Here is an 18,882-nt window from a genome sequence, read left to right on the forward strand (position 1 = left end):
AGACGTCGCACATACACTATCTATACTCTGCATGTGATAAGCATTGTATGGGGTGAGAAGAAACTCTACAACTATATTCTGTGAAGTGACTGAACACAATTGCAGAATTTCCGACCTTATAGGAACAGTTTTGGGAGAGGAAGAGAATTCTCACCAAGGCTCGAACTCTCGCCAATCATATTCTCCCGCTCATATCACTCTTTCTAATTATTGGAGGCCTACTCTATAGACTGGCGTGAAGGCTTGTGAGTTTGAACCACTCTATAAGACCACCTCTATCTCTGCTTGAAGAGAAAGATGATGAAAGCATCGTGGGAGCATTACTGGAGGTGGGTGGTTGTATTTGCTAGATTTGTTGCATTGGGCATGTTAGTAGGTACATACAAATCATTTGGAGTGTTAATGGATTTTTACATAGAAGATTTAGATGCAACTGCAGCTAAGATAGGAGGTGCTACAGCTCTGTTTTTAACAGTCGCCTATCTCACAGGTAAGCAGAAAACAAAAAAAGCCTGTTCTGCAGGACCAACCAACTCAGATTTTGTGTTTGGGGGGACTTTTGTATAGTTTAAGCTGTATGAAATTAAAAGCAATTGTTTCTATAATTAAAGACAGAGATAAAAAGAATTTATCGCGTCTGATGTCACTGTCAATTACGATCCTTGATTGGTTTTTTGACAGTAAGAGCTCAGATGGAAAATATGACTTTAGGCCAATTTCAATCAAAAATTAAAGAAATTTAGGCCTGTCTTTATCTATATTTTATTCATTTACTTGCTTGATTTTTGTATATAACTATAATTATTGTATTTCTGTATTTTGAATCATGGTATTTATAATGATCTTGTAGTTGATGATACCATTACACTTATTTGTAATATATTGTAAATACATTGTAAATACTGTATGATACTTTGTAAATATTGTGTATCGTAATATGTTTTGTTGCTATATAACATGTATCAATGAGGGCCTGCTTGAAAAGCAGTGCTTGTCACTGAAGCAGTATAACCCTCAATAAAGAAAGAATAAATAATAATAATAATAATAATTTACACAGGTTAATAGCGTAGAAAGGAAGACCGATCTATCTGGTGCTGATCGGAGAAAAGGAATAGCAGCAAATGGCTAAAAAATACGTACTTTTACAAGGCAAAAAGCAGCTTTTCTAGGCATTGTTGACATGGTGCCTTCACGAAAGAAAGTTTCCTACTATAAAGACCTAACTTTTAAGATGGTTTGCATGTTTGAAGGTGCAAAATTAACAATAAGGCGCCCGGTTATACCGCCGCGTTCAGAAAGTCATCATCACGACACTTGTAAACAAACCGTGTTCGAATTTGATTGACAGATGATGTCAGACGCGATATATTCTTTTTATCTCTGTCTTTAATTATAGATTGAAGTGGATTAATTTTGACTGAAATTGTTTCCAAAAAAATTAGAAAATTTTCAAAATATGTTCACAAAAATTGTTCGGATTTTTTCAGCTTTCGGTAACTTTCTTATGATTTCCATCAGATTTTAATTTCGTTATTCTCTAAGGTAAATGTTACAATATGGCTTTAACTAACAAATCATGAATATCTTACTTTAGGTCCCATTGTTGGTGTCCTGACTGAGTTACAAGGTCCTAATGGAGCTCGCATACAGATTATGGTAGGGGGTGTACTGGCTTCTGTTGCCCTGTGTCTGACTGCCTTATCAACCACATGGATACATCTTGCTGCACTTCTAGTACTAGCAGGTATGTATTATAATCCAGAGTGATTCATCACAAAGCTCAGTATTTCATCTTAGAATTATTTAGATACAAGTTATCTACTGCTGATAGCAAATAATTCATCAATGCCCCATCTACTGCTGATAGCAAGTACATGTATTTCATTGATGCCTTACTGCTTTTAGTAAGTAGTTCACCAATGCCCTATCTACTGTTGACAGCAACTAGTTCACCAATGCGCTATCTACTGCAGATAGCAATTAGTTCATCAATGCCATCTCTACTGCTGATAGCAATTAGTTCATCAATGCCATCTCTACTGCTGATAGCAAGTAGTTCATCAATGCCCTATCTACTGTTGACAGCAAGTAGTTCACCAATGCGCTATCTACTGCAGATAGCAATTAGTTCATCAATGCCATCTCTACTGCTGATAGCAATTAGTTCATCAATGCCATCTCTACTGCTGATAGCAAGTAGTTCATCAATGCCCTATCTACTGTTGACAGCAAGTAGTTCACAAATGCGCTATCTACTGCAGATAGCAATTAGTTCATCAACGCCATCTCTACTGCTGATAGCAATTAGTTCATCAATGCCATCTCTACTGCTGATAGCAAGTAGTTCATCAATGCCCTATCTACTGCTGACAGCAAGCAGTTCACCAATACTCTATCTACTGCAGGTAGTTCATCAATGCCCTATCTATTGCTGACAGCAAGTAGTTCACCAATGCGCTATCTACTGCAGATAGCAATTAGTTCATCAACGCCATCTCTACTGCTGATAGCAATTAGTTCATCAATGCCATCTCTACTGCTGATAGCAAGTAGTTCATCAATGCCCTATCTACTGCTGACAGCAAGTAGTTCACCAATGCGCTATCTACTGCAGATAGCAATTAGTTCATCAATGCCATCTCTACTGCTGATAGCAATTAGTTCATCAATGCCATCTCTACTGCTGATAGCAAGTAGTTCATCAATGCGCTATCTACTGCTGATAGCAAGTAGTTCACTGATGCAATATCTACTGCTGATAGCAAGAAGTTCATCAATGCCCTATCTACTGCTGATAGCAATTAGTTCATGCCCTACCTACTGATTATAGCAATTAGTTCATCAATACTGCAGATAGCAATTAGTTCTTCAATGCCATCTCTACTGCTGATAGCAATTAGTTCATCAATGCCATCTCTACAGTAGAGATGGCATTGATGATCTTAATGCTATTTTTATATTTTTAATATATATTTGCTATCTGTACCTAAGTGTCTTTTAGTTCCAGAGTTTGTAATTTTGAATGTATTTTAATATATAATATTTATTATTCTTGTAAATTGTTAACCATTTTGATGTATTTTGTTTGACCCCTGGGCACCCATGAAAAACAGTGTTCACACTGATTGGGTTTCCCCAGGCAAAATAAGATCTAATAAATAAATAAATAAATAAATACTGCTGATAGCAATTAGTTCATCAATGCCCTACCTACTGATTATAGCAATTAGTTCATCAATACCACATCTACTGCTGATAGCAATTAGTTCATCAATGCCCTATCTACTGCTGATAGCAATTAGCATCAATGCCCTATCTACTGCTGATAGCAATTAGCATCAATGCCCTATCTACTGCTGATAGCAGGTAGTTCATCAATGCGCTATCTACTGCTGATAGCAGGTAGTTCATTAATGTGCTATTTACTGCTGATAACAAGAATTTCATTCTTGTAGCTAATCAATGTTAGATCTACTGCTGATAGCAATTAGTTCATCAATGCCCTATCTACTGCTGATAGCAATTAGTTCATCAATGCTCTATCTACTGCTGATAGCAAGAAGTTCATCAATGCCCTATCTACTGCTGATAGCAATTAGTTCATGCCCTACCTACTGATTATAGCAATTAGTTCATCAATACTGCAGATAGCAATTAGTTCTTCAATGCCATCTCTACTGCTGATAACAATTAGTTCATCAATGCCATCTCTACTGCTGATAGCAATTAGTTCATCAATGCCCTACCTACTGATTATAGCAATTAGTTCATCAATACCACATCTACTGCTGATAGCAATTAGTTCATCAATGCCCTATCTACTGCTGAGAGCAATTAGCATCAATGCCCTATCTACTGCTGATAGCAATTAGCATCAATGCCCTATCTACTGCTGATAGCAGGTAGTTCATCAATGCGCTATCTACTGCTGATAGCAGGTAGTTCATTAATGTGCTATTTACTGCTGATAACAAGAATTTCATCAATGCCCTATCTACTGCTGATAGCAATTAGCATCAATGCCCTATCTACTACTGATAGCAGGTAGTTCATCAATGCGCTATCTACTGCTGATAGCAGGTAGTTCATCAATGCGCTATCTACTGCTGATAGCAGGTAGTTCATCAATGCACTATCTACTGCTGATAACAAGCAGTTCATCAATGCCCTATCTACTGCTGATAACAAGCAGTTCATCAATGCCCTATCTACTGCTTGTAGTAAGTATAGTTCATAAATGTCATTACCTACCACTGATTGCAATTCATAACCTCCGCGTATTACGCCATATGTGCGTCCCAATCAAATTGCTCTTTAGATGATATACGCACACCGGCGCGGAGGTTATTGATATCCATCAATGACCTCCGCGTATGCTTATGCGGTACAATGACTTCCACGTGTGCGCATCCGTTGCGCCGGAATACTTCACGCGCACGCAACTACTATATTTGCACATGGCGTGATTGCGCAGTGCTGTAATTGGTAAGTCCGTTATAGTCTGTTCGACTTTTTAAAGGGCGAAATATAAGTTTCGATAAAAATTGTTTATTTCAGCAAATTTTGGAGAATAAAATCTTGAGAATTGGTTGAGTGATGAGTTAAAAATGACGGTTATGAATTAGGTTAATAACTTTGCATCAGTTTATATGGGCATTGTGAAAAATCTAAACATTTTGCTTTGGACCTCGGAATATATTCCTCGGTTCCAAAGGCAAAATGTTTAGATTTTTCACAATGCCCTCCAAATAACTAATGCGCAGTTATTAACCTATAAGTAGTTCATCAAATTCCTATGGCTGATTGCAAGTACTTCATCAATACCCTCTCTGCTGCGTAACGGTACTAGTTATTCATCAGTATTGCTCCACTAGCAGATCTGACTTAGAAGGCACTGCCCCTCCCCCCAAAATCTATAAAATATCATGTTGTCTTGGAGACTAAACAGCCTCTTACAATTTCCATACTTCTGTAATGCAGAGCCTTTTCTTTTTCTCTATTGAAACTCCAGGTGTTGGATATGGCATGGTACAAGTCGCAACAGTAGCTCCACTTCTCATGTACTTCACCGACCAGTTTGGTCTAGCTAATGGAATCTCGGCAGCTGGGGGCGCTGCAGGTATGATAATACTCCCACCGCTCACCGAAAAATGGATTGAAACATATTCTTGGCGTGGAGCATCAATCCTCTTAGGAGTTGCTAGCTTGCACACAACTGTTGCAGGTGCCCTGATGCGTCCACCTACAACCTACAAAGACAAACATTTATATTTCCCAATCAATGGACAAAATGACAGTCTCCTATACAAGGATTATGATAGGTTCTTTACGCCTGTCAAGAATTTTGCATCTTCCTTGAAAGAGAATCTAAGTATAGAGGTGTTTCGTAAGCAACCTCGGTTTGTACTTTACCAGTTCATATTCCTTCTTAGTGCCATTACGTTTGCTGGCTGGCATCTGTTTCTGGTACCAAATGCTCTCAGTCGAGATGTCCCACCGATTGACGCAGCCTTCTTAGCATCAATTGGAGGAGTAGGTAACCTGATTGGTCGAGCAGGAAATGGACCACTACTAGATCATCACATCTTCAGTGACACAATGCTATTTGTTGTTATTCATTTTATCTTGGCAGTGGTTCTTCTGTTTGACCCTTTAGCACAAACATATGGAACAATGGCTTTCCTTGCCTTCTTCGCAGGATTGACTGTTGGTGCTGGGTATGCTGTGACAGTTTATATAGCTAAGAACCTTGCAAGCAGCACCGAGCATGGAGATGGTTCTGTTATGGCAGCTGTGGGATGGACACATTTCTTCATGGGGTTTGGAGCTTTATTGGGAGGACCATTAGTAGGTAAGATATAGTTTATTTATTACTGGTAATAAGTAGTAAGTTCATCAATATCCTATCTACAGCTGATAGCAAGTAATTCATTTCTGGTGAAGGTGTTTCAGCACACTGTATCTCCTGTCATGAACATTGTGAAATTATTAACAATCTTGCGTTTATGCTTTGTTTGGGTTTTGTTGAGTTGAAATTGCTGCTGTGTTGTGTTATATGCTGCAAGAATATTTTTCATTTCTGACTGAACTCTCGAAATAAAGCTGGGCCTACTCAAATACCCCACCAAATGGACGGTGGATGTGAGGGTGGTGACAAACCTTGTATTGCATTATGTCACATAAACAGCTTGCTCAGAAATGTGTGGAATGTGGGCTAAGTACGCAAGTAGTGAACTTGACATTCACAGGGGTATTAGGATAGAGTACATATATTGTGTCATGCAAAGGAGTATATCTGTTAACATTAACTTAGATTATTTTTTAAAATCTACATGTAACCTTTTTTTGGGGGACTCTCGGTATAACCCTACATTTAAATGTTAACTGTTTTGACCTAAACCAAATATAACACATTAAACAATTACAAACATTTTTATGTTTGCTGGGTATCTATCTGCTGCTGATAGCAGGAACTTTATTAATGGCCTATCTGCTGCTGATATCAAATAGCTCATTGATGCCTTATTTACTGCTGATAACAAGAAGTTCACCACTATCCTAACACCACCACCTGTATCTCAACTGGTGCACTGGATTCCGAAGTATGGGAAAAGGAAACAAGGAAGGCCTGCCCTAACATATGTCGACATTCTGATACAAGACACCGGACTTAAAACAACTGACATGGCAACAACAATGCAAGACAGGAATATATGCAGGGCCATCACAGTTCGAGGACACCACTCGTCATAGTCAGGTAGGTAGGCATCCTATCTACTGCTGATAGCAAGTAGTTCATCAATGCTCTATCTACGGATGCTAGCAGGTAGTTTATCAATGCCCAATCAACTGCTGATAGTAAGAAGTTCATCAATGCTCCATCTACTGCTGATAGCATGTAGTTCATTAATGCCCTATCTAGTGCTGATATCAAGTCGTTGATAGATGCTCTATCTACTGCTGATAGCAGGAACTTTATCAATGGCGTATCTGCTGCTGATCAAGTAGCTTATCAATATCCTATCTCCTGCTGATGGCATGGCAAGTAGTTCAACAATGCATTGTATACTGCTGATAGCAGGTAGTTCATCAATGCTCTATCTACTGCTGATAGCAGGTAGTTCATCAATGCCCTATATACTGCTGATAGCAGGTAGTTCATTAATGCTCAATTATACTGCTGATAGCAGGTAGTTTGTCAATGCCCTATCTACTGCTGATACTATAGCAGTCATTCCTCGGTACTGCTGATAGTAAGTAGTTCATCAATGCCCTATTAATCTACTGCTGATGGCAGGTAGTTCATCAATGCTCTATATCTACTGCTGATAGCAGGTAGTTCATCAATGCCATATCTACTGCTGACGGCAGGTAGTTCATCAATGCCCCATCAACTGATGATAGCAAGTAGATCATCAATGCCCTATCTACTGCTAATAGCAGGTAGTTCATCAATGTTCTAGCTACTGCTGATATCAAGTAGTTCATCAATGCGCTATCTACAGCTGATAGGAAGTAGTTCAACGATTCCCTATATACTGCTGATAGCAAGTAATTCATCAATGCCCTATATACTGCTGATAGCAAGTAGTTCATTAATGCCCTACCTCCTGCTGATAGCAGGTAGTTCATCAATACCATATCTACTGCTAATAGCAGGTAGTTCATCAATGCTCTATCTACTGCTGATAGGAAGTAGTTCAACGATTCCCTATAGACGAATCCAAATACACGCATTCCTACACCTGACTAGCAGCCTTTAGTTGGGTCCCTGTCGGCTACAATGCATCCAAAATGTGAAATGATTCGGCCTTGGCGGAAATTTTAAACTGCATTCCATCACCCGTTTTACACCTTCCGCGAAAACACAGGTAGACAAAAGAATAAAGTTTACAACACAATACAGTTCCAACAGTTGTGCAAATAAAGGCCGCCTTACACCAAGAGAAGGTCGAGGAGGGTTAATAGAATAATACAATAGAGATAATTCCGCAGGTAATCCCGTCGCATCTATTCATAGATGTACAAATGGATGAACAAAAGGACTATGTATGAATAGATGCGACAGGATTACCTCTATTGTATATATTATTCTATTAACCCTCCTCGTCTTTGCATCTTCTCCAGGTGTTAGGCGGCTTTTATTTGCACAATCGGGCGCTCAAAACCCCAGGTTGGTGCTAGCAGGAAACCAAAGATGGCCGACCAAATCCTGACCATGACTTGGCTCGTTGGATTCGTCTATATACTGCTGATAGCAAGTAATTCATCAATGCCCTATATACTGCTGATAGTAGGTATGTCACAGTGGCTGCACAATAATTCTGCTACACTGTGCATGCAAGCATAACAGTGAATTGAAAAGCGCGTGCTTCAAAGTTGTTCAATTTTAGAAAACATCCATGTCGATAAATGAATTTCCTCAGTATGCTTCATTTATCCAAATTGTTTGAATTTTTAATATATGGTGTGTGAAGCCTTTCCGAGGCTACCATCGGGTCCCTCAAAATTAAAAATTGTTTTGTTTAAAAGCTACTGCCTGTTTTTATGGATTTTTGAAGATCGCTCATATATCAGTAAATATAGGCCTATTGAAATAAAGGGACCTACCACCATTTAGCTGAAATACTAATCTTTCTTAGCATGTGAATTATTTCCGTCGAAAACGAATGAAACACTTCGAGAAAACTAGTTGAAACAAAACATTATATCAAAGATATTTTTAGGGAGTAATTTTGCAAACCTCAATAGCTCTAAGCCATTGTCCAAGGCCATACTATGTTTGTATACGCGGTACAGTGGGGATGGCTTTTCCGTTTACCATTTATCATCCCATGTTAATCCAGATAACAAAATGTTTATATAAAGTTTTATTGCATGTTGATTATGATTTTTACTTTTCGGATTTGGCTTTGAGCAATGGTGACACATACCATGTTTACAGAAAAAAATGAAAATTCTATTCCAGACATCGTCAAAATGTCAAACTTTGTATGTTTTGTATTATATTTAAGTAATTAACTGCAGTTTCTTCATTCAACATCATAACAGGTTCATACTTGACATATTTATGGTGAATGAATAGACTTTCATTAAATATTGAAAAAACACAAAATTACTCATGCCTAATTTACATAAAAATATCATGAATACATAATTACCTGTAATTAGCTAATTTGCATAATTAATTACTTTTTGTGTATTTTTTGTTATCAATTGAAATAACTCTGTATACATATGTGTGCAAAAAACCGCACCCTGATATCATGTACGGTTTTCTATTGGCATCAATTTTGCATATTAATTAGCTGAACTTAGTCATTTTTTCACCTTTAATTTGTCTGCAGATTGGCTGAATTTGCTAAAATAGTATATTTGGTTAATTTATTATAATTATTCAATGATAGATTTTTAAATTTTGTTTTCTTTAACGAAGTTAGGAAAGATAGGCATTTAACCTGTGGTACTTAAATTAATGCTGCTTTTTTAAGCAAGCGTCCAAATAAACCTTCAAAATCTCGAAATGTGCCAATTTTGTCATTATAGCCATTTGTGGCAGGTTTGAATTCCATTTACGAGCATCTTAAAATTGACACTACATCACAATTCATTGACCGATTTCAATTCCGTTTTTTGATTTTTGATGCTTTAATAAAGCTCATTCATGTAGAAACATTAAATAACGTTTTTTTCTGCTGCGCTTATTTTTGAGGTGATATACCTACTGATAGCAAGTAATTCATCAATGCCCTATATACTGCTGATAGCAAGTAGATCATCAATGCCCTATCTACTGCTGATGGCAGGTAGTTCATCAATGCCCTATATACTGCTGATAGCAAGTAGTTCATCAATGCCCTATATACTGCTGATGGCAGGTAGTTCATCAATGCTCTATCTACTGCTGATAGCTGGTAGTTCATCAATGCTCTATCTGCTGCTGATAGCAAGTAGTTCATTAATGCTCAATTTACTGCTGATGGCAGGTAGTTTATCAATGCCCTATCTACTGCTGATAGCAAGTAGTTCATTTGTTTGTTTGTTTACCCAGGTTGGTCCGTGAAGGACACATGCTAATCCATGGGAAAACCATGGACCGTTCCAAGCTCATACAAATGCACAAGCCTGGATAGCCAGTGTAGGCTAATAAATATGCATGCTGGCCTAGATAAATTTGATAAACAAAGCAAGAAATGGAAGAAAATAGCTAGGAAAAAGAGAAAAGAGAGAAGGCCACTCCCAAACACAATTGTACAATTTTACTCTTAGCCCTTACTTCAGTGCCCTGTATATTGCTGATAGCAGGTAGTTCATCAATGCTCTATCTACTGCTGATAGCAGGTAGTTCGTCAATGCCCTATATACTGCTGATAGCAGGTAGTTTATTAATGCTCAATCTACTGCTGATAGCAGGTAGTTCGTAAATGCCCTATCTACTGCTGATAGCAGTAGTTCCTCGGTATCTGTTCCTCGGTACCTATCTACTGCTGATAGCAAAAAGTTCATCAATGCCATAAATGTTGCCAAAATATTTTGCAAAAATGTTTGCCAAAATTATATTTTACAATAACATTTTGACAACAAATGTTGTTGTAGTGGGAATGAAAACAAGCAAGGTACACCAACGTGATGTGGGGAAACAAGTAAAAAACAGACTAGACAATATGCAGGGGGGGGGGCAAAAACAGCAAATGTAGGCATTAGAAGTAGGTAAAGTTCGATAACCAAAAATTACCAGTTCCAAGGCTCACAAAAGTGCTAAACCTGCAAAAACAGGAAGGATCAATGGGAATACAATGGTGCACTAGAACAAGTGATGAAAATCACTGTGCAGATAAACAGACTCGGTAAACCAAACAACTGATGTAGGCACAAAAACAGGCAAAGTTCGATGGCCAAAAATTGCCAATTTCAGAGCCCACAGAAATGGGAAGTGTTAGCAAAACAGTACAAAAGTACACTGGAGCAGATAAGCAAAACTAAATAGACAAAAAAACAACCAATGTTTCGAGCAGATACACTGCTCTTCTTCAGGGGCAGACAACAAAATATAAAAGCAAACAACAAAAACTACATGCTGTAGTTTAAAAACAAATTCAAGTCAAAACCTGAAGGCAAGTTCAAATAGAACTAAGTAGCAAACAAGATTATTATAAGCGCAGAGCAAAATAAGCATGTCTTACCTCTATGAAAGACAGTTCACTACCAATCACTACCAATTTATCATGTACATCCAACATTTGAGAAATAATTTCATAACCTTTATATAACCCTGCATTTAAATGTTATTAAAACGTTTTGACCAAAACTAAAATGGGTTTATATCACATGGAGTTATAAAGTTTTACAAACATTTTATGTGTTTGCTGGTAGCAAGTAGTTTATCAATGCCCTATCTACTGCTGAATGCTGATAGCAGGTAGTTCATCAATAATCTATCTATTGCTGATAGTAGGTAGTTCGTCAATGCCTTACATACTGCTGATAGCAAGTAGTTCATCAATGCTCTATCTACAGATTATAGCAGGAAGTTCATCAATGCCCTCTCAACTGCTGATGGCAGGTAGTTCATCAGTGCTCTATCTACTGCTGATAGCAGGTAGTTCATCAATGCCATATCTACTGCTGACAGCAGGTAGTTCATCAATGCTCCATCAACTGATGATAGCAAGTAGATCATCAATGCCCTATCTACTGCTAATAGCAGGTAGTTCATCAATGCGCTATCTACAGCTGATAGGAAGTAGTTCAACGATTCCCTATATACTGCTGATAGCAAGTAATTCATCAATACTCTATCTTATGATGATAGCAAGTAGTTCATTGATGCCCTATCTACTGCTGATAGCAAGTAGTTCATCAAAAAGAAATAAGGAAATGCACTGTGATTGCAGGTAAAATCTGCAATTAAACAAATGGAAGATGAGGTACAAAATATATTTTTTGTGTAAATAGTAATTAATCCCTTAACTCAATTTGTATTCAAAATTAACATAATAATTATGACCCAATATTGGTTTCAATATCATAAACCAATAAATACAACACCCATCCAAGCATATTATTGCACCATATACAGCTCTTAGGTTTGATGTATGACACCATAAAAATATGGTAATAAAACGGGCATCTGCTTGCTTGCTGTTCAATTCATCAAATATTATGTTGTGCAAGTCAAGTGAGCTTAGCGGATATGTGTGTGGGAGACTAATAATCTAGCAAATAAAATCTACCAACATAAAACTTTACTTGTAGGGATTATCAAGTGATTGGTGGAACCAAAATACCCTATAAATCATTAAAATTCAGATTTTTGCATTTTTGTAACAAGCGTAGAATGATGTGCTATGTAGCAGCAGGCAAATGACAAACCTGAAATTATCAAACTTATTTCTCTGGGTTGATATATGAACAAATTTTAATCTTTACCCAGCACACATAGGCCTAAATGTTAAAAAAAACATAAAAAACAACCCAAGAAGAGGGGAGCGGTTAAGGCGTTGGACTGTGAATCCAAGGGTCAAGGGTTCAAATCCCAGGTCCGTCCGAGCTTGGCTGGCTCTTTGTGTCCTTGAGCAAGACACTTCACTCTACTTGCTTAGTGCTTCGGAGGGCACTTTAAGCTGTCGGTCCCGTGTACATGCATATTTTCTCACATTAATGTAGTGTGCACGTTAAAGAACGTCACAGGCTATTCGAAAAAAGCAGGGGATCATCCCGGTACTGTTGACTGTACTTCAAAAATGCACTCATTAACTCTAGGTTCCAGAGTTCTCCTCGCCTGGTTACAAATGTAGCGTCGAGGAGTATCAAAGCAGAAGCAGAAGCAGAAGAAACAGTGCATATGGCCAGATTCGAACTGGTGACCTTCATAATACTAGTAAAATGCTCTAATCAACCGAACCACAAAGGCATGCTACAGTAGAACAGTATGATATGGCCTTAATAGACAAAACATTTTGTACATAAAATATCTTTTTTAATGTATAGTAACAATTATGATGATGATGACGATGACGGTGATGTTATTAATCAGTTTTCTTCTGTTGTTCCTCTTGCAATTATCTTACACAGGAGCATCATTTGATATGACAGGGAAATACCATCTTGGATTCCTCATCATGGGAGGCGTTGAGTTGCTGCTTACACTGATGACACTGGTAGAAACACTATATACAAGACGACGAACATCAAATGATGGGTTGAAATATGTTCTCATGTAATGAAAACCATTTAGTGATCTTAATTAAAGAAATTCTACCCAAATTATCAAAAAACTAAATGTTACATTTTCTTCAATGGTGAGGAGTGCTAATATACTCTGCAAAAGCTACACCCCAAAGAACTAATCGGTCAATGTCAATGTTTGTATGAACACATTCAGCTATACATGTAACTGAATTGAGCTTCATATTTACTGCTATTTTTTTGCTCTTTTTGTCAACTTTTCACATAAACAATATACCTGATCACTGATAGAGCCTTTGAAATAAAGAGATTTTCTCCAGTTACAAAGATACATAGCTTACTGTTATGTGGTATCATAATTAGACTCTTATTTGGACCACTGATTAATAGTCTTATTATCCCCAGACAGAAATAAAACAACACGTTGACAACTTTTTGCGACTCATGTCGACATTAGAAAAAGATCAGTGAATTTATTTACCAAATGTTTGTTGACAAAGAAAACTGGAATCAACCAATACACAAGCAGCCCCAAAATTGGACAAGCGATTGCTGGTACTATACTTTTCTGGTGGTTACCTAAAAGTAGCAAAAGGGCAAAGCATGCTAGCAAGCACGCAAAAAGCAAAAGGGCAAAGCAAGCATGCTAGAGACAACTTTGTTGATGTGAATATACCTCATGACGAACTCCGCCGGGACATCCTGGAGTCCATGTAAGCTGACTCATAAAAAGCCCAGATAAATAATAAGGAGACAACTTTACCCGGTATGAAAATACCTACGTGGTGAGCTCCATTCGTGATTACCTATAGAGCAGGTTGCTCACTAAAATGCGCGGTCTTAGCAAAGCTGAGGCCTTCAAATATAAAGATAATTGGATCAAAGCATGATCTCAATGAAAAAGCAAACATTGACTGGCTGAAACCTTCGTTTTCCATATAAATACATAGCGTGCTCCACTAGACTACTGAAGCCATATTTGCTATTCAGGAAGATTACCTGACAGAAAAATAATGATTGTTTTGAAATAACTGGTTAAGTTAATGTAAGAACTACACTATTACATTAAATATCAAAAATTCAGACAGAAAAACTGCCTCTTATACACTTCACGTATCAATTATACCCTAAGTATCGAGTAACATTGCCCTCATTTTGTGGTGAATATATCTGCTTGGTTGGCTTTGTTACTCGACTAGTAATAGTAATAAATACCCACTCTACCTATTCACGAAGCCTCATGATAATTCTTATACTAATTCTGGAAAGTATTTCATATTTTGTTTTGAATATGAATAATATCTTCAATCAATATATTCCCTACCTCCACCATTAATGGGTGTGGTGGGTGGGAGAAATTTTTCACCGATCTTCCTCCAATGCTTCATCGACAGAGAATGACGCTCTAGCTCACAAGCATGGCGTCGAGCAAGCAGTACCGACACACGTGATTGGACCCCACAACGCACCAACGAATCACGCCATTGGCCAAAGCTAGTTACCCGGGAAAACCCTGACCTTTGGCCTGGCCTGAAACTTTCTTTCTGCAGGTGATAAATTGAGTTTCACCGCGATATACGCAATGAAACTGTAATCTCAATAAAGATTACATCTTGAATAAATAATTTTGTTTCTATTGAATTATACACCATTTAGGTATTAATGAATTTCATACTTTATTCATAAATGCAATGGCAAATTTCAACTTGTACGATCTTGACCGATTTGTTAAATGCAATATGTACGTTTAATGCAATATGTACATTTTTCAAAAGCCAAACCAACACTGGTATATGTGACCATCCACCACAACTGAGCCCGGATGTCGCCAGTGCCATTATTGAGATATGCTCCATTGAACTTAACAATAAACAATAGGAAACAAATGATTTATTGACTGTTTTATTGATTTTTCACTACTTAAATGTCAAGTACTATAGACATGATATACATCATTTTTAAGCTAATTTCAAGCAGAATATTGTGGTTGAATATCTCAAAAATGATGATTGGCGACTTTAGGGCTCAGTTGTGCTGGATGGTCACATATGGTTTTATTAAAAACACCCTATGTGAAACTAAGTGAAATACATAAATCAACTTGTTCTATGTATGAGCTCCCCCATTCCCATAAAACAAAATAATTGTGTAGGGGTGTGTTTGTACATGTGCATGTGGACACATGTGCATATTATGCAGGATACAGGCTATATGAAAATGATTGGTACTCATTTGAGTCCTATGATTATGGACAAGATGCAACATAATATCCACCAAATTTTTGTTTAATGCTCTGTGTGCTAGCCATAGGCCTAGCTGCCTAGGCTTCAACATAAACAGTTTTCAGCTATTATTTTTCTCAAAATACCAAGAGCTATCTTAAGAACCACTGAACCAATACTACAATGCTAGACAAAATAGGTTGGAATGAAAAATAGAATGTGCACCTTGTAATGGCCATATTTTCGTTATTTCTAGAGTGATGAAATGGCACTTTCTTGAGTGTCAAGTCTAAACATTACCCTCACCCCAATACCTCCCCTGCCCCACCAATCAATGTTGGGTACTACTGAGCGCACATGAACAAAATGTCAGGATTCAACATTGATCGGGGAACGAAACTCATTTGCAATACCAGATTAATTTCATTCCAACCCTTTTGTCCAGGGTTGTCTCTAAGGCTACCGAAATTACATAATGACACATGTTTTATAGCTATAGTTTTTTATTCTTTGTCCGATTTACATGAAAATTTACATCAAAATAAAAAAATTAATTGTCTTTTTCCTCAATGACAAAACCAAAATTGTTTTAGTGTCACTAGTGTAAGGGAGCGGTCAATTTATGTACATGCAGCCTTTAATTTGAAGTTCATGCAATTCAACTAAAGTAGCTCATATAACGTCATATATTGCATTATAAGTGTTGTACGTCCAAGAAATGTTCATTTTACCCTTTACATGTAAATGAAATATCATAAATGTAATTCATGAAAGTATAATCTTAGAAACAGAACATGAAAAACTGAAATAAATGTTTTTTGAAGTTAAAAAATATACAAAATACATAGAAAATCATTATTTCGTCTTCAGTAGATAGTTAACATGTGTAGTATATTTTACAGGTTTTATAGCTATATTGTTCTTATTGTAAGTCTGTAGAAAGGAAAATTAAAATCAAATGTTCAGTACAAAAACGAAGCATTTAATTTAATTTTTATTCATAGGCAAAAGCAAATTAAAACAAAAGAAAATTTAAAAATGCCGAATTGAACCCAAGCCCTTCCGTTAACTGCCAGTCGCCTTATCCACTGAGCTATTGAGGCGTTGTAATTCTCGTGCACTTTTGTACTAGAGATTCTTTATAAATGAATAAAAAGTGTTTTAAACTAATCCACTTGTTTTATGCAACAATAATTGGCTTATTGAATAGAGAACCACGGTATTCAGACCTTTTCTTCACAAATTAGATTCCAAAACTTGAAATAAATAGAAAAAATGCACGGTATGCAAGCCTGTAAATAGTATAGGGACATAGTATTAAAATCTTTATTGTGTCTGCATACCATAAAACTCATACATTGATATGGTCTAAATTATCGCAAACAAATCGAGTAACATTAAATAGCTCCATTGGTAGAGCGTACCAGTTAAACGAGCTGATTTGACAGCGCGGGTTCGAATCCTGCATGGTCGCTTTTTTATTTTGATCCCGATATTTTATTTTTCCTTAGCATTTATTTATACAGAATAGATTTCAGATTTTTGTTGATCTAAATAATGTTTTACAAGTTTGTAGACTTATTTTTTGGCATTTAAAGTGATCAATTGTGTTTCTAAACAGGGCCAAAAATAGGATATTAGGAATTTTAGTGACCAGTCCCTAAATATGACGGATTAGCTATTGTTACTTTTTGTGGTAAAGGATAATGATAAGAGCTGCTTAGCCTCCAAATTGCAGGTCCATATCTTATTTACTCTTCATTTTATGGCCAAAAACCAAAATTACATGATTTTTTTCAACTTTTCAAATACAGTCTCTAAGGCTACCCGAAATTACATAATGACACATGTTTTATAGCTATAGTTTTTTTATTCTTTGTCCGATTTACATGAAAATTTACATCAAAATAAAAAAATTAATTGTCTTTTCCTCAATGACAAAACCAAAATTGTTTTAGTGTCACTAGTGTAAGGGAGCGGTCAATTTATGTACATGCAGCCTTTAATTTGAAGTTCATGCAATTCAACTAAAGTAGCTCATATAACGTCATATATTGCATTATAAGTGCTGTACGTCCAAGAAATGTTCATTTTACCCTTTACATGTAAATGAAATATCATAAATGTAATTCATGAAAGTATAATCTTAGAAACAGAACATGAAAAACTGAAATAAATGTTTTTTGAAGTTAAAAATATACAAAATACATAGAAAATCATTATTTCGTCTTCAGTAGATAGTTAACATGTGTAGTATATTTTACAGGTTTTATAGCTATATTGTTCTTATTGTAAGTCTGTAGAAAGGAAAATTAAAATCAAATGTTCAGTACAAAAAGCGAAGCATTTAATTTAATTTTTATTCATAGGCAAAAAGCAAATTAAAACAAAAGAAAATTTAAAAAAATGCCGGCAATTGAACCCAAGCCCTTCCGTTAACTGCCAGTCGCCTTATCCACTGAGCTATTGAGGCGTTGTAATTCTACGTGCACTTTTGTACTAGAGATTCTTTATAAATGAATAAAAAGTGTTTTAAACTAATCCACTTGTTTTATGCAACAATAATTGGCTTATTGAATAGAGAACCACGGTATTCAGACCTTTTCTTCACAAATTAGATTCCAAAACTTGACATAAATAGAAAATGCACGGTATGCAAGCCTGTAAATAGTATAGGGACATAGTATTAAAATCTTTATTGTGTCTGCATACCGTAAAACTCATACATTGATATGGTCTAAATTATCGCAAACAAATCGAGTAACATTAAATAGCTCCATTGGTAGAGCGCGTACCAGTTAAACGAGCTGATTTGACAGCGCGGGTTCGAATCCTGCATGGTCGCTTTTTTATTTTGATCCCGATATTTTATTTTTCCTTAGCATTTATTTATACAGAATAGATTTCAGATTTTTGTTGATCTAAATAATGTTTTACAAGTTTGTAGACTTATTTTTTTGGCATTTAAAGTGATCAATTGTGTTTCTAAACAGGGCCAAAAATAGGATATTAGGAATTTTAGTGACCAGTCCCTAAATATGACGGATTAGCTATTGTTACTTTTTGTGGTAAAGGATAATGATAAGAGCTGCTTAGCCTCCAAATTGCAGGTCCATATCTTATTTACTCTTCATTTTATGGCCAAAAAACCAAAATTAGATGATTTGTTTTCAACTTTTCAAATACAATGCTAGACTAAATAGGTTGGAATGAAAAATAGAATGTGCACCTTGTAATGGCCATATTTTCGTTATTTCTAGAGTGATGAAATGGCACTTTCTTGAGTGTCAAGTCTAAACATTACCCTCACCCCAATACCTCCCCTGCCCCACCAATCAATGTTGGGTACTACTGGCGCACATGAACAAAATGTCAGGATTCAACATTGATCGGGGGGAACGGGGGCTCATTTGCAATACCGTACTAATTTCATTCCAACCCTTTTGTCCAGGGTTGTAGGCTTGTTTGT

General features: G+C 36.5%; 1 protein-coding gene across 1 annotated transcript; it reads left to right on the forward strand.

The window, feature by feature from the left end:
* Nucleotides 1–58: 58 nt before the first annotated feature.
* LOC140151864 (monocarboxylate transporter 13-like) lies at nt 59–14,348 on the forward strand. The gene is made up of 4 exons (XM_072174183.1): nt 59–490; nt 1,598–1,747; nt 5,015–5,854; nt 13,078–14,348. Exons 1-4 carry the CDS (start codon nt 298–300, stop codon nt 13,224–13,226), a joined length of 1,332 nt encoding a protein of 443 aa, XP_072030284.1. The 5' UTR covers nt 59–297; the 3' UTR covers nt 13,227–14,348.
* Nucleotides 14,349–18,882: the final 4,534 nt, after the last annotated feature.

This window comes from Amphiura filiformis, chromosome 5 (genome assembly GCF_039555335.1).
Source record: "Amphiura filiformis chromosome 5, Afil_fr2py, whole genome shotgun sequence".
NCBI classification, from domain to species: Eukaryota; Metazoa; Echinodermata; class Ophiuroidea; order Amphilepidida; family Amphiuridae; genus Amphiura; species Amphiura filiformis.